Source organism: Heterodontus francisci, chromosome 20, assembly GCF_036365525.1.
Source record: "Heterodontus francisci isolate sHetFra1 chromosome 20, sHetFra1.hap1, whole genome shotgun sequence".
NCBI lineage: Eukaryota > Metazoa > Chordata > Chondrichthyes > Heterodontiformes > Heterodontidae > Heterodontus > Heterodontus francisci.
This window is the reverse complement of record NC_090390.1, coordinates 36091489-36116409: the sequence shown is the minus strand read 5'-3', so window position 1 is coordinate 36116409 and position 24921 is coordinate 36091489. Positions and strand designations below refer to the sequence as shown.

Genomic DNA, 24921 nt, shown 5'->3' with positions numbered 1-24921 from the left:
ACTAAGAAAATAATCTTTCAATTGCTCATCGATCTCGTAGTTCTGAAGTTAAAGGACATTTTACAAGCTAATTCCATATTAATAAGGTACATATTACCCTGTTAAAACTTAGTTTTTAAATTAATGAAGAAAAGTGGTGTCTACCATGTATTAACTAAACTGTATTATACAATATTAATCTTAATTCCTCTGTGAAGTTATTATTTAATACCAGAGAGATGGGGTTCAACAACTATTCGGGAGTTTTCTCTCCCAGTGATCATTTTATTTACAAAGTAATTCATGACAACGCTACTTCATCGGACACGTCATCAGGATGCGCCGCGGTGCGCACATGCGCAGACGGTCTCATCCCCCTGCGCATGCGCTGCGGTCTGGTTTACCAGGACCGCTTTGCGCGTGCGCAGATGACGCGGTACGCGCATGCGCACACGCACACAGTCTCCTCATCGCTGCGCATGCGCTGCGGTCCGACCTGCCAGGACCGTTGTGCGCATGGGCGGATGACGTCATCGCGTTATTTCGTCTTCCTCGCCGACGCGCCAGTTTGGCCTCTGCGCATGCGTCAAAGCTTCGGCGCGACTTTTTGAAAGTGGAAGGAGGGGAGGTTTCGTCGGGCATTTTCTCGCATTTTATCTGAATTATTTATTCGTTTTGGAGACTTGCTTCATTTTTATTTGACACAGGAGATTGTTCCAAGGTAAGTTGCTCTGCCTTTGTAAGTTGCTCTGAAAACATTTCCATTGTCTGGGCCACCACATGTTCTCCAGTCCCTGTTGTGAGTTGCTCTGAAAACATTTCCATTGTCTGGGCCACCGCATGTAGCAGGATGAAGGCACAGTGACTGTGATTTCTGGCGCCAAACAGTACACACTGCAGATACATGATGGCCAGGCTACCTGCAGCTGCATCTTCTCCATTCAGACTTTGTTGCCCTGCAAACATGCTGTTGTTGTGCAGAGGCATCTGGGTCTGCCTTTGGACAGGCTCGCCCCCAATTGTCGCTGGCGTGCATCTCAGACACCAACGACGACAGGCATGGCTGCTGCCATTGTGATTACAGAGGAACAGCCAAGGCCCCTCAGCCACAATGAAAAATACCGCTTGCTTTCAGATCAATTGTACCAGCTACAACAGGCCGTTCTGCAGAGTGGAACGGCAGCATTCATGAGGAGACTGGACTGGCTGCGGCAACAGACTCTCCGCTGGCAGCAAGGACTGGCTGATGAGATGGAGCCATTTACTATGCCCAACAATTGCCCGGAAGCACCTTCGGATAGAGGTGGCCGCGCGCTGGACATCAGTCACGTGTCACAAACCCTGGATCCTGAGCGTCTCACCCCCTGGCCTAATGATCTGATGGACCATACATATGCCTGCCTGTTCAAATCTCCACTTCCCCTACCTGCGGTACCCTCTCCTTGCTGCTCAGTTACACAGTCACCTGCTCCTACACCCATCAGGGCAGTGCACATGGACACACAGTTACCTGCTCCTACACCCATCAGGGCAGTGCTCATGGGCACACAGTTACCTGCTCCTACACCCATCAGGGCAGTGCTCATGGACACACAGCCACCAGTTTCCCCATCCGACGTTGAAACAACCATGCAGAGCCTTGTGAGACTCCGCAATTGCCAGTTGCTGCCTGTCAAGCAGAGAGGGCGTCCAAAGGGGTCAAGCACTTGGGGAACATTCATCAAGAAGAGACTGAGCACTAAAAGAAACAAGCATGCCGTGTCCAGTGGTAGCAGAAATGTGAATGCTCTTGCTGTGAACACAACTGGTGATAGTAGTAGGCAGGATTAAATGGGAATGGATGGAAAGACGCACGAGTAACATAACCACTGGCAGGGAACTGCTGGGCTAAATGGCCAGCTTTATGTTCATAGCCCAAAAGAAATGTGCTTCTTTTCCAGCACCCTCACATCATTCATGGTTTCCCTGAGAGCAGCATTGAACCATCACGAGATAGGGGCAGTATCATCCTGCCTCCTACAGCTGAGGTGGGAGCTAAGTGATTCATTGGCGGTGTTATCAGTACATGCCTTTACTGCAGAACACAAAGCATGCTCAACAGTAATTTCATTGGAGGGAGGGAAACTCTGACACTGATGTTCTTTCCTTATTTTCTTTCATGTAAAATGTGCCCTTGAGAAAACAATCCTTGACACTTAAGGACGGCATTCAAGCAAAGGAGGCAGTGCGGGAGAGGACGCAAGGATGTGCTGATTCCTGCATCTGAGGTGGGTAATAAGTGCTTCATTGGCGACGTTATCAATTGGTGCCTTCACTGCAGAACTTAAAAAGGTGTGCACAACAGTAATTTCAGTGGATGGAGGGAGGCAAGCTCTGACTCTGATTTGCTTTATTTCTTTTCATGCGAAACATGCCGTCGAGAAAACAATTCTTGAGACTTAAGGTCAGCATTCAAGCAACGAAGGCAACTAGATCATGCTGCGGAGCTCATCACGATGTGGAAAGGAACATTGCATTTATGGATGAATTGGGAATGCACATTGGGATGCGCTTGGGGAACATTCACCAAGAATAGACTGAGCTCAGACTCTTGTGACTTTGCCTTCTTCACATGGACAATACAGTAGTGGAATAGAGAGCCAAGTGTTTATTCACCACAAGGCTCTCCAGGAACAATCTCTTTAGCTGTGCATAGCAGAGACTCGGCCTGTCTGTCTAACGGGAATGCTGGACACAACACTCACGTATCCATGCACAGCAGTTCCTCTGATACTTAATGAACTTAATAAAACTTTTCAATAATTAAACCCAGAATTGTTGAGGTTTTGTTTTGCATGCTATTTCCCCGACTTTGCAACTGCACTTCAGATATTCAACTATGGTGGGGGGGGGTAGAGGGAGGGGTGGGTGAAGAGGGGGAGGGGTGGGGAGAGCGGGGAGGGGTGGGGAGAGGGAGCATGCAAAATGCAGGGACCAAACAGTTGCAATGCCTGAAGTACTGTGGAGAAGTAGAGAAAGCAACTGGGTAGGGGAGAAAGCAACTGGGTAGGGGAGAAAGCAACTGGGTAGGGGAGAAAGCAACTGGGTAGGGGAGAAAGCAACTGGGTAGGGGAGAAAGCAAGTGGATTGGGCATCCGCAGCTGGAGGGAACGGCTGAATGGAGAGGGCCGGAAGCGAGAGGCCGTAGAGAGCCGCGGGGAGCGAGCGTGCGAAGACCTTGGTGTCACCGGGTCCAGGGACTGGCCAGTAAGTCTTTTGCTGTTGTGTTTATGGCGCATGCACAGAAAAAGGCACTCCTCTTCCGTTCCGCTGCTCCCCCCCCCCACTCTCTCCCCTTCCTCCCTCTCCCCCCAGCTCTCTCCCTCCCCCCTTCTCCCCTCTCCCTCTTTCCCCTCTCCCTCTTTCCCCTCTCCCCTCTCCCTCTTTCCCCTCTCCCTCTTTCCCCTCTCTCTCTCCCCTCTCCCCCCTCTCTCATCCCCCCTCATCCCTCCCCCTCCCCCTCTCCCTCTTTCTCCCCCCTCCCCTCCCCCCTCCCTCTCTCTCTCCCCCTCTCCTCCCCCCTCCCCCTCCCCCCTCTCCCCTCTCCCTCCTCCCCCCATCTCCCTCCTCCCCCTCTTTCTCCCCCCTCTCCCTCTTTCTCCCCCCCTCTCCCTCTCCCCTCTTTCTCCCCCCTCCCCTCTCCCTCCCCCCCCCTCCCTCCTTCTCATCCCTCTTCCCTCCTCCCTCTCCCTCTCTCCCTCCCTCTTTCCTCCCCTCTCCCCTCACCTCCCCCCTCTCCCTCCCTCTTTCCCCCCTCCCCCTCTCCCTCCCCCCTCCCCCCTCTCCCTCCCTCTTTCCCCCCTCCCCCCTCTTTCCCTCTTTCCCCCCTCCCCCTCTTTCCCCCCTCCCCCTCTCTCTCCCCCTCCCCCTCTCTCTCCCCCCTCCCCCTCTCCCTCTCCTCTCTCCCCCCTCACCTCTCTCCTCTCCTCCTCCCCCTCTCCTCCCTCCCCCTCTTTCTCTCCCCTCCCCCTCACCTCCTCCCCCTCTTTCTCTCTCCCCTCTCCCTCTCCTCCCTCCCCCTCTTTCTCTCCCTCTCCTCCCTCCCCCTCTTTCTCTCCCCTCTACCCTCTCCTCCCTCCCCCTCTTTCTCTCCCCTCTCCCTCTCCTCCCTCCCCTCTTTCTCTCCCCTCTCCCTCTCCTCCCTCCCCCTCTTTCTCTCCCCTCTCCCTCTCCCCCTCCCCCTCTTTCTCTCCCCTCTCCCTCTCCTCCCTCCCCCTCTTTCTCTCCCCTCTCCTCTCCTCCCTCCCCCTCTTTCTCTCACCTCTCCCTCTCCTCCCTCCCCCTCTTTCTCTCCCCTCTCCCTCTCCTCCCTCCCCCTCTTTCTCTCCCCTCTCCCTCTCCTCCCTCCCCCTCTTTCTCTCCCCTCTCCCTCTCCTCCCTCCCCCTCTTTCTCTCCCCTCTCCCTCTCCTCCCTCCCCCTCTTTCTCTCCCCTCTCCCTCTCCTCCCTCCCCCTCTTTCTCTCCCCTCACCCTCTCCTCCCTCCCCCTCTTTCTCTCCCCTCTCCCTCTCCTCCCTCCCCCTCTTTCTCTCCCTCTCCCTCCCCCTCTTTCTCTCCCTCTCCCCCTCCCTCCCCCTCTTTCCCCCCTCCCCCTCCCTCCCCCCTCCCCCTCCCTCCCCCCTCCCCCCCCCCTTTTCCCCCCTCCCCCCCCCCTTTTCCCCCCCCCTCTTTCCCCTCTTCCCCCTCCCTCCCCCTCTTTCCCCTCTTTCCCCCTCCCTCCCCCTCTTTCCCCCTCCCTCCCCCTCCCTCCCCCTCTTTCCCCCTCCCTCCCCCTCTTTCCCCCTCCCTCCCCCTCTTTCCCCCTCCCTCCCCCTCTTTCCCTTTCCCTCTCCCTCCCCCTCTTTCCCCTCTTTCCCTCTCCCTCCCCCTCTTTCCCCTCTTCCCTCTCCCTCCCCCCTCTTTCCCCTCTTTCCCTCTCCCTCCCCCTCTTTCCCCTCTTTCCCTCTCCCTCCCCCTCTTTCCCTCCCCCTCTTTCCCTCTCCCTCCCCCTCTTTCCCCTCTTTCCCTCTCCCTCCCCTCTTTCCCCTCTTTCCCTCTCCCTCCCCCTCTTTCCCCTCTTTCCCTCTCCCTCCCCCTCTTTCCCTCTCCCTCCCCCTCTTTCCCTCTCCCTCCCCCTCTTTCCCCTCTTTCCCTCTCCCTCCCCCTCTTTCCCTCTCCCTCCCCCTCTTTCCCCTCTTTCCCTCTCCTCCCCTCTTTCCCCTCTTTCCCTCTCCCTCCCCTCTTTCCCCTCTTTCCCTCTCCCTCTTTCCCCTCTTTCCCTCTCCCTCCCCCTCTTTCCCCTCTTTCCCTCTCCCTCCCCCTCTTTCCCCTCTTTCCCTCTCCCTCCCCCTCTTTCCCTCTCCCTCCCCCTCTTTCCCCTCTTTCCCTCTCCCTCCCCCTCTTTCCCCTCTCCCTCCCCCTCTTTCCCTCTCCCTCCCCCTCTTTCCCCCTCTTTCCCCTCTCCCTCCCCCTCTTTCCCTCTCCCTCCCCCTCTTTCCCCTCTTTCCCTCTCCCTCCCCCTCTTTCCCCTCTTTCCCTCTCCCTCTTTCCCCTCTTTCCCCTCTTTCCCTCCCCCTCTTTCCCTCTCCCTCCCCTCTTTCCCCTCTTTCCTCTCCCTCCCCCTCTTTCCCCTCTTTCCCTCTCCCTCCCCCTCTTTCCCTCTCCCTCCCCCTCTTTCCCCTCTTTCCCTCTCCCTCCCCCTCTTTCCCCTCTTTCCCTCTCCCTCCCCCTCTTTCCCTCTCCCTCTTTCCCCCCTCCCTCTCCCTCCCCCTCTTTCCCCCCTCCCTCTCCCTCCCCTCTTTCCCCCCTCCCTCTCCCCTCCCCCTCTTTCCCCCCTCCCTCTCCCTCCCCCTCTTTCCCCCCTCCCTCTCCCCCCCCTCTTTCCCCCCTCCCTCTCCCTCCCCCTCTTTCCCCCCTCCCTCTCCCCCCCCTCTTTCCCCCTCCCTCTCCCTCCCCTCTTTCCCCCCTCCCTCTCCCCCCCCCTCTTTCCCCCTCTTTCCCCCTCCCTCTCCCCCCCTCTTTCCCCCCTCCCTCTCCCTCCCCCTCTTTCTCCCCCTCCCCCCTCTTTCTCCCCTCCCCCCCTCTTTCTCCCCCTCCCCCCTCTTTCTCCCCCTCCCCCCTCTTTCTCCCCCTCCCCCCTCTTTCTCCCCCTCCCCCCTCTCCCTCTTTCTCCCCCTCCCCCCTCTCCCTCTTTCTCCCCCTCCTCCCCCTCCCCCCTCTTTCTCCCCCCTCCCCCTCTTTCTCCCCCCTCTCCCTCTTTCTCCCCCCTCTCCCTCTTTCTCCCCCTCTCCCTCTTTCTCCCCCCTCTCCCTCTTTCTCCCCCCTCTCCTCTTTCTCCCCCCTCTCCCTCTTTCTCCCCCCTCTCCCTCTTTCTCCCCCCTCTCCCTCTTTCTCCCCCCTCTCCCTCTTTCTCCCCCCTCTCCCTCTTTCTCCCCCCTCTCCCTCTTTCTCCCCCCCCCCCTCGCCCCCCGGCACCGCTACCGCTGGTCTCCCCGCGCTGATCCCCCCGGCCCCCGCGCTGATCTCCCCGGCCCGCTCCACTCTCACACTCCGGCCATTGTATTGTGCCACGTGTCTGTCAGGTTTCATCTCTGTGATTCTTTGAGCAGCGCCATCTTTCGTCCTGGCAGCTGCTGCAGTCACAGTCGCAAGCTGTGACGTTATCGTGGCACATGCTGTATTTGCGCATGTGCCAAAACAGCGCCACCTACCGATCGCGTTGTCAACAATTGCGGTCTTTTATTTAACCCAAGCACTTATTAAAAATAAAATATAATGCCATCAAGCTTACATTAAAAGGAGGACAAAAAAAAAAACAATATTTTCTTACTTGGCCTCTCTATTGATTGAGGAATTATACCCCGCTCGTCTTTGATAGGCAATAAGTGGATAAGCTCCTTCTCAGGTTCAATCTGCAAATACCTTGGCAACTTCTCATACTCTTTCACCATATTTTCATGCTTTCGCTTTTTGGCATGGATTGGTTCACTGCAATATAACAAATAATTACATCAGGTTAACGAAGGGATAATATTTAGTGCGAGATAGGTCGGCATTTGTGGAGAAAAGACAATATATTTGCACCTGCAATAAAAAGATAAATATTCTAAATATCTTAAGCTAAAGTAATTCCACAGACAATGCTCGAGGTTAACTTCCCAAACAGCACTTAAAATTTTGAAAAACTAAACTTATTTAACTGTCCAATACAAAATAACCTCGTGTGAGGTGTAACTAGTGCTGTGGGGGCTGGTTTAGACTAATTTGACAGGGTGATGGTCACCTGGCTGAAACATGAGAGGAAAAACAAGGTGCAGAGAGGACTGGGAGGGACATATAGAATAGTTCAGAAATAGGAAGGTTCAACAAGGTCCAAATGTGAAGCAATCCAAGATGGGTTTGGAGTGCATGTACGTAAATGCATGGATCGTGGCATATAGGTTGGTAAGCTGGCAAAATAAACATATTACCAGGCTTAGTATTGTGTTCACCTGCTCTATTATGCAGATAATCTAACAGGTCTTGATAGAGCTCGACCCATAAACATTTCTGATTTTCTTTGATATAATTAAGCCTGTTGCCTTCAAGTCGAACATAGGCATCGACAATATACTGCTGAAGCAGTTTTCCACTACAATGAAGTATGTTAAAGGCTTCCCTTACAGCAAATCTGTATGCATAAAACAGAAGGATTGTTCCTTGTTTCCGATTGCTGTTCTTTGTTTTTCCTCATGCTGCAAGTGAACCGACCATCTTTGTTCCCTGTACATAAATAGTAACGGCTAAGTCATGGGACTTAGAAAAATAATATTCTGGTATGCATCTCCACGTAATGGAGGGTTCCTGTCTTTGCCTACAAATATTGCTGCTATGTCAGATAAACCACTTGCAGTTGGATTATTGTAACATCTTTGATCTTTTCTGTTGTCATTTTTAAATACATTGATTTCTCTCGGTTGTCTTCCTTCTCTAATAACCACCTCATTTCAATCTATTCAACTTCAGACATGTTCTTTTAAGCATGGGCAAAAGGATCGACTTCTCGGAGCAGTTCATCTAATAGTCTAAATATTGCCTCTATACATTTTGTATTTTTCTTTAATTGCAAATCTAGTGTTTCTGATGCATCAAGTATATAAAAAGTCGAGCAGAAGATGCACCCTCTCTACTGGAAACATGCAACGAAGAGAAAGCACGATAGACACGTCCATGTTGTCGATATCAAAATTGTCCAGTTCTGAGAGGTAACTATTTTCACTCCTATCGAGACAAAAGCAGGAGAGCTGTTTTACTGTCTTATTTGGTTTCTAAAGTTTCTGGCTTTTGGGGAGACTTCTGTTAACAACATCTTTTATCAAATCAGGAGACTCCTGTAACTTTACTTGGCCACTGTGACAATAGACAGTATAACGCTTCGATGTATTTCATTCTTTCTGAAATTATTTGGCTCCACAATAATTGTATGCTTCTGTTATTCTGCCATAATTGAATTCATCTACTTGTACCTCTCCATTTATGACTGCGAATAAATGTTGGTTATCTCTGCCTTTCTATTCAAAGTTGATTTCGATTTCTTTCAGCTTCTAAACGTTTATGTCGATGCTCATTTGATTCATTAGCTATTTGCTGTTGGTGCCATTTTCGATCAGCTTCTAAACATGGTTCTTTCTTCAGCCAATTCATTTTCTCTTGCTTGCCTTTCCCCCCCTTTCATTTCTTGGTCTTCTATGCATTCTAAGAAGATTGCAACATTACTTCTTGCCATACAAGATTTCTAGCTATTATTTCACCGAAGATAGAATCAAATCTTCTCACTGTGGAAAAAGCTACATAAAACTGTCCATATGGGAAAAAAAAGGCCTAGGAATATAAATACAAGTTTTGTCAAGAGTCTGACCTTGTGACTTGTTCATTGTCATAGAAAATGCGAGTTTCTTGTCACACTTAACCAATTCCACCAGCTCATCCACCCCTCCCATCCCATTCCTTCCATCTCTCCCATGAATCCCATCCTTCATGGAAACAATTTCTCCAGTCAGAGTTACCACAAACCAAAGCTCACAATGGCTATGAAATCTTATACAAACAATTATCAAGCTATGTTGAAATCCCATTAACAATGGATACGTAAAAGTTTATTCACCTGATCAGTGAAAAGCAGTAGTATAAATATAGATTTATCCTTCCAAACTTGGGTTATGTCTGGAGAAACAGTAGCGAAGGATGGGTGGTTATCAGTCTCTCACTGGTTATATAAGTAGTGGGAAGAATTTAAAGTGGTGTAACACTGAAACACAGCATTGAAGCATTTGGGGTTCTGTGCACTATAGACAAGATTGCATTGAACCAAGCATGTTAAATTGGTATAGAGATAACATGTCCCCAGATATTAATTATATCCCTGTTTGCATAATAGTCACACCATTACCTTCCACTGTTTTTGTGCCCGCGGTCACCACCGCTGGCAGCCACATGTGCCTGCCGCCCTCCAGTCCTCTTGTGTCCTTCATGTGTCTCCATGTTGGTCAGAGCAGAGACCAGCAAAAAATTTGCAGTCAAAGTAGCATCTTTATTGCAACAGCACTTCTTTAAGTACAGGATTCTAGTTATTCTTTCACCAAAGATTTTAACAAAATCAAAACTTCTGACTCTGGAAAAAGCCACATGAAGCTTCAACATTCACTCCCTCCACCATGGGCACGCGATGGCAGCAGTTTGCATCTCTACAAGAGGCATTGCAGCACCTCACCAAGGCTCCTTCGACAGCACCTTCCAAAACCAGAGCCTCTATCACCTAGAAGGACAAGGGCAGGAGACACATGGGAACATCACCACCTGCAAGTTCCACTCCAAGCCACTCACCATCCTGACTTGAAACTAGATCATCGATCCTTCTTTGTTGCTGGGTCAAAAACCTGGAACACTCCATCTAATAGCACCGTAGGTGGACCTACACCAGATGGACTGCAATGATTCAAGATGACAGCTCACCACCACCTTCTCAAGGGAAAATCAGGGATGGGCAACAAATGCTGGCCTTGCCATCAATATTGACATCCCATGAAAGAATTTAAAAAACTGTTGTGCAGTTCCACAAACTACAGTGATGTTCTTTAAAAATTGCAGTTAGCGACCACTTCCCTGGAGCATGGCAGAGATTAATAGAGCCACACCTGGCTGTAAACCGAGGACCTTACACCTTACTCTTCTATCAGATGGATCAAAAAAAGATGTTATACTCGATACACTCAATACCTGAATGTTATAATAAAGCACTGCCCACCAAATAAATCCACCAACAAACACACCCCTTAAACTGACCAATTAACTGGACAGACAAAAACTGCACATTATTTCAGATTCGTGATACAATAGTAGCTCATATAATTGTCTCTGAAATATAGCAAATCTGCACAATAAATTAAGTGAAAAATGGAACTATAAAAATCTTACCTTGAATGAAGATCCCTGGTGAGAAATAATGTCCTTTGACCTATACTTTGCATATATTCTAAGTCATCATCCTCCAGCATATCGAAAGGAACAGCATCCTCTTCCATTTCTTCTTCTTCATCTATTTTTGTATGCGGACAATGCAACTGTTTAATAATTTGCAGTGCTACAAGATACTTTTTGTAGGAACTATGCATAAAAGACAATGACCCAGATGCTGCAGTAATAATAGTGAGGCTAACAGTACTCTGCTATTATAGAGTAAATCGGACGACGACGTCCGGAGTCCACAAATATGAAGTTAAATGCAGAAATCCGGATGTCGCTGCTCAACAAGCTTCGCTTCACCAGTACCTCACGAATAGATTTGAAATTGAAATCTATGTATGGACACAAAGATGCTGTTCTTAACCACTGAACAGGCTAAAAGGTTAAGGCTGGTATATTCAGGTGCTAAGTGCATTTTTAACAGCGTGAAAAGTCTTAATAACTGCCAAACAACCTCTCTGACAATGAAAATTTAATTATTTTTGACAAGTGTGGAGTCTCATTCCTTCAGAATTAAATTGTTGGATTTTTAAAAAATAAGTTTTTTTCATTTCTATCACTCATCTCTCAATGTACTTGCCTTCTGTACATTATTTCAATTTCTACTTCCTGTTTTCGACTCTGTCTCAGTGAAGATTCTTCAATCTTATTGGCTGAACAGTCATGCTGTTCCTTGCCCTGCTCATATATGCCGCAGATCCCCTGTAGAGGGCACGCGCTGAATCAGATGCCCAATGACAACAAGTTGCCGCTCAAAGCCTGCAACAAATCTGTGGGCATTTGTAAGTGTACTGAACGTGGGCGCTGTTCTTCGCCGGTAACTACAAAATCCAGGCCAATAAATTCATTAACATTATTCTTTACTGTGCCTAAGGACATACCATCATTATATGAAGTCTCTTCATTGACCCCATTATTAGATTATTTTAAACTTTCCTCGAACTAGAAAACTGCTACACAATGTCAATTTTCAGCATTAAAAAACCCATAGACATCTTCTCATACATATGAGTTTGCGTAGCTCAATTTATAGTAAATAAGTGTCCTGCATTTTTATTTTGTGATCAAAAAAACAGGACTGTCACTACACCAAAGCATAATGTTATTGTACCTAATATTTAAACAAACAAATGGTAAGAAACTAAAACATTAACTGATGCACTTGAGGATTCAATCCAGTGAAATTAATGATTTTAAATAAATGTACCTGCTAGATGGATATGATTACTATTAAGGGTTGTTCTATATGACCACCATATTTTTCATGGATACATTCATGGAGTACAATCTCTAAGTCGGTAGTAAAAACCCCGTAATACTAATAAAAATGGAATATGACTTATTCAGCCACTATAATCCAATGACCCTGCGTATACCATGTGCTCCATTGAAGCTATACGTTAACACAGGACAATGGAACTCGCCTGGTCTTTTCCTTTTTGGTTGATCCAATGGTGTTCCCTTTTTAGCTGAAACATCTCGAGCAGCTTGTCGAAGCTGTTTCTGTTCTTTCCTGTATTTCTTTGCCACACTTTGCTGCTTATATTGTTTATTCTTCAATTTATTTGCAAGCTTCACATTGCTAGTTTTCAGCAGCTTGCGAAAACTTGGAACTCTCTTTGTGTTTTTTCTCTGTAACAGGAGACAGATGTTAACTTTCAAGATTAAAAATGAGATATACAGGTTTATGTCTCAGCAAGTTTATTCACTCAATAATCATACAGATCAGTAAGATTTTTACTTTGTGCAGTTAATATATCTCCACTGATGTAGTAATAGTAGTGACAAGTGTCTGAGGTAGGGAGGAGAAAGGGGACAGATTTCATGTATCCAATCGCTATTCAGCAACTCCTGCTGGGTTGAACCGGATTAGGTTTGGCTGCGACGTCATCTGAGGTCAAACGGCTGCCAACACTGCAAATGGTCTACATGTGAAAAATGTTACTTGGGAAGTGGTATGATAGCAACTTGGAACTCTCCCAAGAAAACATCTAACAACTTCAAGTAATGAAAGGGTGCAAAAATACTGACAGTTTATATTGACCACTGTAAAACAATGCAGGTGATACACATTAGCACTGTTCCAGCTTTAACCACCCATACTACAATGTGAAGTATTTGTCAAATACATACAGTACATAAATGTAATGCAGCCTGTCACACAACTTGTGTTTCCTCTACAAACAGTATTTGCATTTCAAGTTTGATGAGGTAGGGCTTGGAGGAAATTGTATCAAATACTAGTTATTCCATCCATTCTCTTCTTAATGATAACATTTTCAAACTAAAATCTTCTAAAAATAAGTTTTTATCTGTCTGAGGCCAGGCAAACCAAGTGCCATGAGCACTGTCTTGAAAATTCAATATTTTCTATTTGTTGACTTAATAACACAAGTTCTATTGTTGTATAGCAATAAAAAGATTCCTACAATCAAGGCAATGTTTTCCTTCAAGTAACTGGCACTTTCAAATAGGTACCACACAAGGTCCATGAGATTATATCAATAATTGTGGAGATCCTTGGTAATATCAGTATTTATATGGGGTCACCCATACAGAAACATTTTAAAATAACTGCTGTAGGATCATGTTTGTTTCAGCAGTTAATTATGATAGCAGTCACAATTCCACAAGATCACTTAGATGGGCTCCTGCTGTTGCTCTGCTTTGGTCCAATACCAACTTTTAAATAAATGTCAAAGAGGTCAGTGCCAGGCAGGAGGTAGGAAAGGTTGACAGTACCATTTCGAGGTCATGAAATTCTGGGGTCGCTACACCAAACTGCATATTATAACAGCAACATAACTAACTAGATCATAAATACCGGAACTAAAGTAGTTTGGAATAAGTTATAGATTGAAGGAACATGTGGATTGTTGCCAATTAAAAATACAGAAACCATAGTTTTTGTTATAATATACAGGAATAAATCTCAATAATGTTGCCATTCAAAACTTGGGCTATAATAGCAATTCTATTCACATTATGAGCTTTACAAGATTTACTTCGTGAGAGATAATACATTTTGAAGTTCGATTCAAGGCAGTCACATTGCGTTTATCAATACCATTTCAATCCTGACGTGCATTTTCTCTCTGAAATACACAACTGGCTTCTAATTCTTTATATTTATATTTAGAGATACAGCACTGAAACAGGCACTTCGGCCCACCGAGTCTGTGCCAACCAACAACCACCCATTTATATTAATCCTACATTAACCCCATATTCTCTATCACATCCCCACCATTCTCCTACCACCTACCTACACTAGGGGCAATTTACAATGGCCAATTTACCTATCAACCTGCAAGTCTTTGGCTGTGGGAGGAAACCGGAGCACCCGGCGGAAACCCACGCAGACACAGGCAGAACTTGCAAACTCCGCACAGGCAGCACCCAGAACTGAACCCGGGTCGCTGGAGCTGTGAGGCTGCGGTGATAACCACTGTGCCGCCCATTATAAACAGGCGCATTTCATCAGGAAATGTATTCAGTCCCAAGCAAGTTTTCTTTTACATTTCGGTCTTTTCTTGGCCAGCACCAGGAGTTACAGCAATTGACAAACTTCTGCAACTGAATTATATGACTTTTATAAAAGCAAAATATTGCAGATGCTGGAAACCTGAAATAAAAACAAAAAAATCCTGGAAGTACTCCGCAGGTCTGGCAGCACCTGTGGAGAGAGAAGCAGAGCTAACATTTCAGGTCAGTGACATTTCATCAGAACTGGCAAAAGTTAGAAATATAATAGGTTTTAAGCAATAAAGCAGGGGTGGGGCAAGAGATAACAAAAGGGAAGGTGTTGATAGGACAGAGGGTCACAGAGAATAACTAACATGGAGTAAAGGCAAAGGGTGTGTTAATGGTGTGGTGAAAGACAAAGCATTAGTGCAGAGAGGGTGTTAATTGACAGAAAAATTAACACCCTGGCCAAAAGCACAAACATGAAAAAAGTGAGCAGACACATGGTAAAAAAAATGAATCATGAAACAAACTAAAACAAAAATAAAAAAGAAAAGATATTACTAAAAATAAAAAGGGGGGGGGGCGGCCCATCATGCTCTGAAATTACTGAACTCAATGTTCAGTCCGGAAGGCTGTAGTATGCCTAATCAGTAAATGAGATGCTGTTCCTCGAGCTTGAGTTGTTGTTCAATGGAACACTGCAGCAATCCCAGGACAGAGATGTAAGCATGAGAGTAGGGGGTGGGGTGAAATAGCACGCAACTGGAAGGTCAGGGTCATGCTTTTGGACTAAGCAAAGATGTTCTGCAAAGCGGTCACCCAATCTGCGTTTGGTCTGCCCAGTGCAGAGGAGACCACATTGTGAGCAGCAAATACCGTACACTAAATTGAAAGAAGTACATGTAAATCGCTGCTTCACCTGAAAGGAATGTTTGGGGCCTGGGATAGTGAGGAGAGAGGAGGTAAAAGGGCAGGTATTACACCTCCGCTGATTGCAAGGAAAGGGACGAGGTGTTGGGGGTAATGAAGGTGTGGACCAGGGTGTCGCAGAGGGAACGATTCCTTCAGAATGCTGACAGGGGAGGGGACAGGAAGATGCATTTGATAGTGGCATCACGCTGGACGTGGTGGAAATGGCAGAGGGTGACCCTTAGGATGTGGAGGCTGGTGGGGTGGAAAGTGAGGACAAGGGGAACCCTGTCACGGTTCTGGGAGGGAGGGGAAGCGGTGAGGGTAGAGATGTGGGAAATGGGCCAGACACGGTTGACGGCCCTGTCAACCACAGTGGGGGGGAATCCTCGGTTGAGGGAAAAAGAAAGGCGTCAGAATCGCTGTTGTGGAAGGTTGCATCATCAGAGCAGATGCGTCGGAGAGGGAGAAACTGGGAGAAAGGAATGGAGTCCTTATAGGAGGCAGGGTGTGAAGAAGTGTGGTCAAGTTAGCTGTGGGAATCAGTTGGCTTATAATGAATATCAGTAGACAGTCTATCCCTAGAGACGGAGGAAGAGAAGTCGAGAAAGGGAAGGGAAGTGTCGGAGATGGACCATGTAGAGAGAGAAGGGTGGAAATTGGAAGCAAAGTTGATAAAGTTTTCCAGTTCGGAGCGGGAGCAGGAAATGGCGTATTTAACTGATCTCATGCCACATGATCTGTTGTTCAATTATAACTTGGGTATTTTGCTGTCTGTAAGGGATTGGAATTCTAAAAGTTCAGAGAGCATACTTCAAGTGTCAAAAGTATAACACATATGCTGTTTTTTTATCCTGATTTAGAGGCAAAAATTTACAAGCAATCTGCAAACTTGCTTCACCAAAACAGCAATTAAACTCTGATTTAAATAGTTCCCGGGGTCAATGACTATTTAAATGCCATGTTCTCACCAGCAAGATATTTGAAATCTGTTTGGAGTTTTATAGCTGCAATTGAATACAGAAAGTAGGGAGGTACTGGAGACAGTATAGGATGGGGGTCATTTTGCCCACCCCTTTCCAGTTGGAGGGAGAGAGCAAACAGCAACATGTAGGGAAATTTAGGAAACTGCATATAGGTTGTAAGTAGTCCACCAAGGAAGAGATTTGCTCACAAGTATCCTTACCCCACCTATGGCATATGTAAGCCTAGAATCACCAATTTACTACCAAAGGAGGCTTCTCAAGAGAAATGACAGGAGAACTTTACAACGTGTTACAGGCTGGCCTGGAACCCACTATCTCAGATAGCACGGCACTGCCTATGGCAGTGAAAGTTGTGACATTCAATGTTTTTCATCTCGGGCTCCTTCCAGGTTTCAGCAGATGACCTGTTTAACAGTCAGTCTGCAATCAATTCCTGCATCCAGCAGTTCACTGATGTAGTCGTTGGCCCTTGAGAAGAGGATGTCAAAGGCATGGGATACCAGGAGCCAGTAGGAAAGTCTGTGGTTTTCACAACTATGACAGACTTCCCCCATAGACTGCACGTTTACTGCCGTCAGGACACCTGCCAACAAATGAAGACCTTTGACTAACTGTAAGGAATTTCACTCTCAACATTCAGCTGGTCTGTGACCACTGACAACAGAAAAGAAACCCACAGTTCTAACCTGTAGCTTGAATGAAGTCATCTAGTGCATATTTAATAACATTCCACTTAGTGGCCTTGAGAAGACACATTGCTTCACCTAAGCAGCAGAATAAGACATTGGGCATTATGTACCACACTCCTGGAATATTAAGACTGTTAGAGCATGAACGTGCTAATCTCCCATTAAATCTGTTTCAATGTTTCTCTCCAAATCAATCTTTTAATGTCTTCCCTGCTCACTCCCCATTGACATTCCTCTTCTTCAAGAAACCAGCTTATTCCCTCAAGAATTGATTAACTTTACTTCAACAATACTTTACGAACATCCGAATTAGGAGCAGAAGTAGGCCATTTGGCCCCTCTAGCCTGCTCCACCATTCAATAAGATTATGGTTGATTTGCTTGCGTTTTGAATTCCACACTCATATCTACCCAAATACCCCTCGATTTCCTTGCCTAACAAGAACCTACCTACCTCCACCTTAAAAATATTAAATGACCCTGCCTCCATCACCTTCTGAGGCAGAGTGTTCCAAAGTCGCACTACCCTCTGAGAAAAAAAATTTCTCCTCATCTCTGTCCTAAAAGGGCAACCCCTAATTTTAAGACAGTGCCCCCGAATTCTGGACTCACCCACAAGAGGAAACATCCTCTCCACATCGACCTTGTCTAGACCAGATCTTATAAACTTCAATCAAGTCTCCCCTCACTTTTCTAAGCTCCAGCCAAAACAAGCCCAGTTTGATCAACCTTTCCTCATAAGACAACCCACTCATTCTAGCTATCAATCTAGTAAACCTCCTCTGAACCACCTCCAACGCAATTACATCCTTCCTTAAATAAGGAGACCAAAACTGCACAGTATTCGAGGTGTGGTCTCACCAATGCCCTGTATAACTGAAGCATAACATCCTTACTTTCATTTTCAATTCTTCACGTAATAAAGGATAGCATTCCATTTGCCTTCTTTATTACTTGCTGCACCTGCATAATAACTTTTTGTGGCTCATGCACTAGAACACCTAGATCCCTCTGCATTCCCTTTGGAATTCTGCAGTCGTTCTTCATTTAAGTATTACCCTGCTTTTTTATTTTTCCTGCCAAAGTGAACAACTTCACATTTTCCCACATTAAATCACAGGAAATTATAGGCCGGTGAGCCTTACGTCAGTGGTAGGGAAACTATTAGAGAGGATTCTTCGGGACAGGATTTACTCCCATTTGGAAACAAACGTACTTATTAGCGAGACAGCATGGTTTTGTGAAGGGGAGGTTGTGCCTTACTAATTTGATTGAGTTTTTTGAGTAAGTGACGAAGATGATTGATGAGGGAAGGGCGGTGGATGTTGTCTACATGGACTTTAGTAAAGCCTTTGACAAGGTCCCGCATGGCAGACTGGTGCAAAAGGTGAAGACACACGGGATCAGAGGTGAGCTGGCAAGATGAATACAGAACTGGCTCAGTCACAGAAGACAGAGGGTAACAGTGGATGGGTGTTTTTCTGAATGGAGGGATGTGACTAGTGGTGTTCCGCAGGGATCAGTGCTGGGACCTTTGCTGTTTGTAGTATATATAAATGATTTGGAGGAAAATGTAGCTGGTCTGATTAGTAAGTTTGTAGACGACACAAAGGTTGGTGGAGTTGTGGATAGTGATGAGGATTGTCAGAGGATACAGCAGGATATAGATTGGTTGGAGACTTGGACGGAGAAATGGCAGATGGAGTTTAATCCGGACAAATGTGAGATAATGCATTATGGAAGGTCTAATGCAGGTGGGAAGTATACAGTAAATGGCAGGACCCTTAGGAGTATTGACAGGCAGAGAGATCTGGGCGCACAGGTCTGCAGGTCACTGAAAGTGGCAACGCAGGTGGATAAGGTAGTCAAGAAGGCATACGGCATGCTTGCCTTCATCGGTCGGGGCATAGAGTATAAAAATTGGCAAGTCATGTTGCAGCTGTACAGAACCTTAGTTAGGTCACAATTAGAATATTGCGTGCAATTCTGGTTGCCACACTACCAGAAGGACGTGGAGGCTTTGGAGAGGGTACAGAGGAGGTTTACCAGGATGTTGCCTGGTCTGGAGGGCAATAGCTATGAGGAGAGATTGGATAAACTCGGATTGTTTTCACTGGAACGATGGAGGTGGAGGGGCGACATGATAGAGGTTTACAAAGTTATGAGCGGCATGGTCAGAGTGGATAGTCAGAAGCTTTTTCACAGGGTGGAAGAGTCAGTTACTAGGGGACATAGGTTTAAGGTGCAAGGGGCAAGGTTTAGAGGGGATGTGCGAGGCAAGTTTTTTTACACAGAGGGTGGTGAGTGCCTGGAACTTGCTGCCAGGGGAGGTGGTGGAAGCAGATACGATAGCGACGTTTAAGAGACATCTTGACAAATATATGAATAGGAAGGGAATAGAGGAATATGGGCCCCGGAAGTGCAGAAGGTGTTAGTTTCGGCAGGCATCAAGATCGGCGCAGGCTTGGAGGGCCGAATGGCCTGTTCCTGTGCTGTACTGTTCTTTGTTCTTTATTATACTCCATCTGCCAGATTTTTGCCCACTCACTCAACCTATCTATATCGGTCTGCAACCGTCTTATGTCCTCTTCACGACATACTTTCCTACCTATCTTTGTGTCATCTGCAAATTTAGCTACCATGCCATCGCTCCCCTCATCTAAGTCATTGATATAAATTTTAAAAAGTTGAGGCCCCAGCACGGACCCCTGTGGGACTCCACTCGTCACATCCTACCAATCAGAAAAGGACCCATTTATGCAGTCTCTGTTTTCTGCCTGCCAGCCAATCTTCTATCCATGCTAATATGCTACCCCCTACACCATGAGCTCCTACTTTGCGCAATAACCTTTTATGTGGCACCTTGTCAAATGCCTTAGGGCAGCGCAGTGGTTAGCACCGCAGCCTCACAGCTCCAGGGACCCGTGTTCGATTCTTGGTAATGTCTGTGCGGAGTTTGCAAGTTCTCCCTGTGACTGCGTGGGTTTCCTCCGGGTGCTCCGGTTTCCTCCCACATGCCAAAGACTTGCAGGTTGCTAGGTTAATTAGCCATTATAAATTGCCCCTAGTATAGGTAGGTGGTAGGGAAATATATAGGGACAGGTGGGGATGTGGTAGGAATATGGGATTAGTGTAGGATTAGTATAAATGGGTGGTTGATGGTCGGCACAGACTCGGTGGGCCGAAGGGCCTGTTTAGTTTAGAGATACAGCACTGAAACAGGCCCTTCGGCCCACCGAGTCTGTGCCAACCATCAACCACCCATTTATACTAATCCTACACTAATCCCATATTCCTACTACATCCCCAACTGTCCCTATATTTCCCTACCACCTACCTATACTAGGGGCAATTTATAATGGCCAATTTACCTACCAACTTGCAAGTCTTTTGGCTGTGGGAGGAAACCGGAGCACCCGGAGAAAACCCACGCAGACACAGGGAGAACTTGCAAACTCCACACAGGCAGTACCCAGAATTGAACCCGGGTCGCTGGAGCTGTGAGGCTGCGGTGCTAACCACTGCGCCACTGTGCCGCCCTCAGTTCTGTATCTCTAAAACTAAAAAACTAAAACTTATGGAAATCCAAGTACAGTACATCAATGGGCTCCCCTTGATCCACAGCACGTCACTCCTTCAAAGAACTCCAACAAATTAGTTAAACATGACTTCCCTTTCACAAAACCATGTTGACTATTCCAGATTACCTTGAGTTTTTCTAAGTGCCCAGCTATAGCCTCCTTAATGATTGATTATAACACCTTCCTCACGACAGAAGTCAAGCTAATTGGCCTATAGTTACCTGTTTTCTGCCTCTCCTCCCCCCCCCCCCCCACCGGCACCATTCTTGAATAGAGGGGCTATATTTGTTACTTTCCAGACTGATAACGAATTTTGAAAAATTAACACCAACGCATTTAATACCTCATTAGCCACCTCTTTTAAGACCCTAGGATGAAGCCCATCAGGACCCGGGGACTTGTCAGCCCACAGCTCCATCAGTTTGGTCAGTACCGCTTCCCTGGTGATTGTAAATTCACTAAGTTCCTCTCTTCCTTCCACCTCCTGATTTGCAGCTATTGTTGGAATGTTTTTTGCATCCTCTAGAGCGAATTCAGAAGCAAAATATTTGTTCATTGCATCTGCCATTTACTTATTATCTACTATTAGCTCCCCATTCTCACTCTCTAGAGGACCACTCACTTTACTTAGTCTTTTCCTTTTTTTGGGGCGGCACACTGGCGCAGTGGTTAGCACTGCAGCCTCACAGCTCCAAGGACCCGGGTTTGATTCTGGGTACTGCCTGTGTGGAGTTTGCAAGTTCTCCCTGTGACCGCGTGGGTTTTCGCCGGGTGCTCCGGTTTCCTCCCACAGCCAAAGACTTGCAGGTTTATAGGTAAATTGGCCATTGTAAATTGCCCCTAGTGTAGGTAGGTGATAGGGAATATGGGATTACTGCAGGGTTAGTGTAAATGGGTGGTTGTTGGTCGGCACAGACTCGGTGGGCTGAAGGGCCTGTTTCAGTGCTGTATCTCTAAATAAATAAAATACCTGTAGAAACTCTTGCTATCCTTTTTACATTTCTGGCTAGCTTCCTCCCATACTCAGTTCTTTCCCCTGATTAACCTCTTAGTCATTCTCAGCCGTTCTTTACATTCTGACCAATCATCTGACCTGCCACCCATCTTTGTGCAATTATATGCCTTTTCCTAAGTTTGATGCTTTCCTTAACTTCTTTAGTTAACCACGAATGGTGGGTCCTCTCCTGAGAGTTTTTCTTTATAGTAGGAATATACCTTTTCTGAGTATTCTGAAATATCCCCTTAAATATCTGCCACTGCTTCTCTATTGATCTATCTCCAAGCCTAGTAACCCAGTTCACTTCAGCTAGCTCAGCTTTCATGTCCACATAGTTGCCCTTATTCAAGTTTAAAATACAGACCCACTCTTCTCTCTTTCAAACTGGATGTAAAATTCAATCATATTGTGGTCGCTGCTACCTAGATGTGCCTTTACTCTGAGGTCATAATTAATCCTGTCACATTACACAATACCAAGTCTAATATAACCTGCTCCCTGATAGTTTCTTAGAGCAGCACGTTCTGGAACCAATCTCGAAAGCATTCTATGAACTCCTCATTCAGGATAGTATTGCCAATCTGATTTTTCCAATTTATATGTAGATTAAAATCACCCATTACTATTGCCATCCCTTTATGACAAGCACCCAATATTTCTGAGGGCAGCAGGTGCAGTGGCAGATGATGATTGGAATACAAGCAAATGCACTGAGGGGAGGGTTGGGTATACAAAGTGGAATTGTGTAGCAGCAAGGCACCATTCTGACAAAAAGACACATCTTTACTGTCCGACCAAGGTCGCTAAACTTTTCTTGGCACCACAGCCAGGCTCTTGGCATTATGCTGCAGGCATTGGCATTCTTTGCTACCTCTTTCCAGGGCTGCTGGATTGTCTGCCTAGGCACCAATTTGCCATCCAATGGGTAGAGGGCCAGTGTCTAGCCTTCACCTGCTCCACTAATACCTGCAACACAGTACTGGTGAAACAAGGTACCCTGGCCTCAAATTCAAAACTTGCACCCTAAAGACTTCAGAAATTAAAAGAAACGATTGCAGAGCAGATGTGTCCATCATTAAGCTAACTGCTTCCCCCCCTCCCCCCCAAAGAGGATCACTATAAATGAGTGATCATTAACCAGACATTTATTCGTTGTGGCTGTTGGAGGTCAATCATCTCCATTTCAGGACATCACTGCAGGAATTGCTCAAGGTAGTGTCCTAGACCCAACCATCTTCAGCTGCTCAAATGACCTTCCTTCAATCATAAGGTCAGAAGTGGGGATGTTCACTGATGATTGCACAATGTTCAGCACCATTTGTGATTCCTCAGATACTGAAGCAGTCCGTGTAAAATGCAGCAAGACCTGAACATCCAGGCTTAGGCTGATAAATGGCAAGTAACATTCGTGCCACACAAGTGTCAAGTAATGACTATCTGAAACAAGAGAGAATCCAAACATCTTCCCTTGATATTCAATGGTAATACGATCGCTGAATCCCCCACTATCAACATCTTGGGGGTTATCATTGACCAGAAACTGAACTGGAGTAGCCATATAAATACTGTGGCTACAAGAACAGGTCAGACGCTAGGAATCCTGCGACAAGTAACTCACCTCCTGACTCCCCAAAGCCTATCCACCATCTACAAGGCACAAGTCAGGAGTGTGCTGGAATACTCTCCACTTGCCTGGATGGGTGCAGCTCCAACAACACTCAAGAAGCTCAACACCATCCAGGACAAAGCAGCCCGCTTGATTGGCAGCCCATCCACCACCTTCAACATTCACTCCTTTCACCACCACAGTGGCAGCAGTGTGTACCATCTACAAGATGCAATGCACCAAGGCTCCTTAGACAGCACCTTCCAAACCCGCCATCTCTACCATCTAGAACAAGAGCAGCAATTGCATGGGACCACCACCAGCTGCAAGTTCCCCTCCAAGCCACACGTCACCCTGACTTGGAACTATATCTCCGTTCCTTCACTGTCACTGGGACAAAATCCTGGAACTCCCTTCCTAACAGCACTGTGGGTATACCTACCCCACACGGACTGCAGCAGTTCAAGAAAGCAGCTCATCACCACCTTCTCAAGGGCAATTAGGGATGGGCAATAAATGTTGTTCTAACCAGCGACACCTGCATCCAAGAATGAATTAAAAAAATTACAAAGGTTTAATTTTTAACCCTCACAATTTTAAAACTGAGGATATACAGCAAAGTGGTATGCAAGATGCGCTGGTTGAAGGCAGGCTTACACTCCAGTGCAGTACTGAAGGGGTGCAACACTGTCAAAAGTGTCTCTTTCAGATGAAACTTTAAACCAGGTCTGCCCACTCAGGTGGATCTAAAGGACTGCTACAATTCAAGCTCTTCCTGGTGTCTTGGCCAATATTTATCCCTCAAACAGGATCACTAACAAAAAAAAACACATGATCTGGTCACTGTCACATTGCTATATGTGAGATTTTTCTGTGCACAGATTGGCTGCCCGTTGAACAAATATGGTGTTCTTGTTTAATATATTCATTCAGAGACATTGGCAATAAAAACTATAACAAAAAGAAAAAAGGTGTCTTTTGCTAAATGCCGTTTATGCCATTTTCGGTGTTTCCCCGACTCTTTCGCCAACAATGGGCCAGTTTTTGCAGTCAGTGGGGCAGCAACCGCTTCGCTGCTGCCACTTAATAAGTATACTCAGGAACTCACTGCGCTCTGCATGGCAAGAATTTCAGTGCCTTGAGGAAGGATTCTCTAAAGACATTGGGAAATCAGATTTTGTGGACATGATTAATTTTACAAAAAAAAACAATTTTTTTTAATACAGTAATTTTGATCAGATAAATCATTTTAAAAAGTGGTATTTAAAGTCCAATAATTCTTTACTTCTTTACTTAAGGTTTCAGACTTTTTAAAAGTTTTATATTTTTTTAAAAACATTTTAACTTTTGAAAGCTCTTTACGAAGTATTCGCGAATTGAGAGGAGGCCTCTTACACCTGGAAATACCAGGTCTAAAATTTTTAAGCGTAATTATTTGATAATTAGTGGGCAATTAGCCCAAATTGGCGCTGCTTTCCTACTTGCTGTTTGAAGTCGTGAACCCCTCGGGAAAACACCATAACTTTCGGATTTACATCGAAGCAGCAGCACACCCTTCCCCTCCAGCAATAACCCGTGGCCCTCACACCTCAAAACGTTAACCTGCCGCCCATTCCCAGGACTCGCTGTTGTTTTCATTTACAGAGTGGCCTCCGGTTCCTGCAGGTAAAACGGTGTAAGTGTAGTTTCACTCGGGACTCCCCATCTCTCACCCACTCCCCGCTCCCTTACCGGACCCATGATCCACCGACACTCCTCGCTCGTCCAGCTTACTAAGAATTTGAACCACCTGAGCCGGAACCGCTCGGTCTCTGGAGCCCGGGTATGGGCCGGCGCTGCTCGGTCTCTGGAGTCCGGGGGCCTGGGCCGGCGCCGCTCGGTCTCTGGAGTCCGGGGGCCTGGGCCGGCGCCGCTCGGTCTCTGGAGTCCGGGGGCCTGGGCCGGAGCCGCTCGAACACAATACGCTTCTCCAATTCTTTAAAGCAAATGGTTTAAAATCCGGATCACACGTGCCATCAGCTCCATGGAAATGCCAACAAATACAAGCGCATTCAAGAGCGGCGCTACGCCGTGCGTCACCCTCCCCTCGCTCCTGGAGGACCGAATCCTTTCATTGGAGGAGTAACCTACTTGGCGACACTGACGCTTTACTGCAACCTAAGTGCGCGTTGGAAATAATTGAGTGAATCA

At 46.6% G+C, this 24921-nt stretch overlaps 1 protein-coding gene across 1 annotated transcript in view; it reads right to left on the bottom strand.

The window, feature by feature from the left end:
• Positions 1-24702, bottom strand: part of noc3l (NOC3-like DNA replication regulator) — a 79571-nt gene extending 54869 nt beyond the window's left edge. Inside the window, 4 exon segments of the mRNA XM_068052606.1 lie at positions 6826-6983; positions 10449-10569; positions 11921-12128; positions 24463-24702. Of these exon segments, the coding sequence (XP_067908707.1) occupies positions 6826-6983; positions 10449-10569; positions 11921-12128; positions 24463-24471 (496 nt within the window). The 5' untranslated portion in view covers positions 24472-24702.
• Positions 24703-24921: the final 219 nt, after the last annotated feature.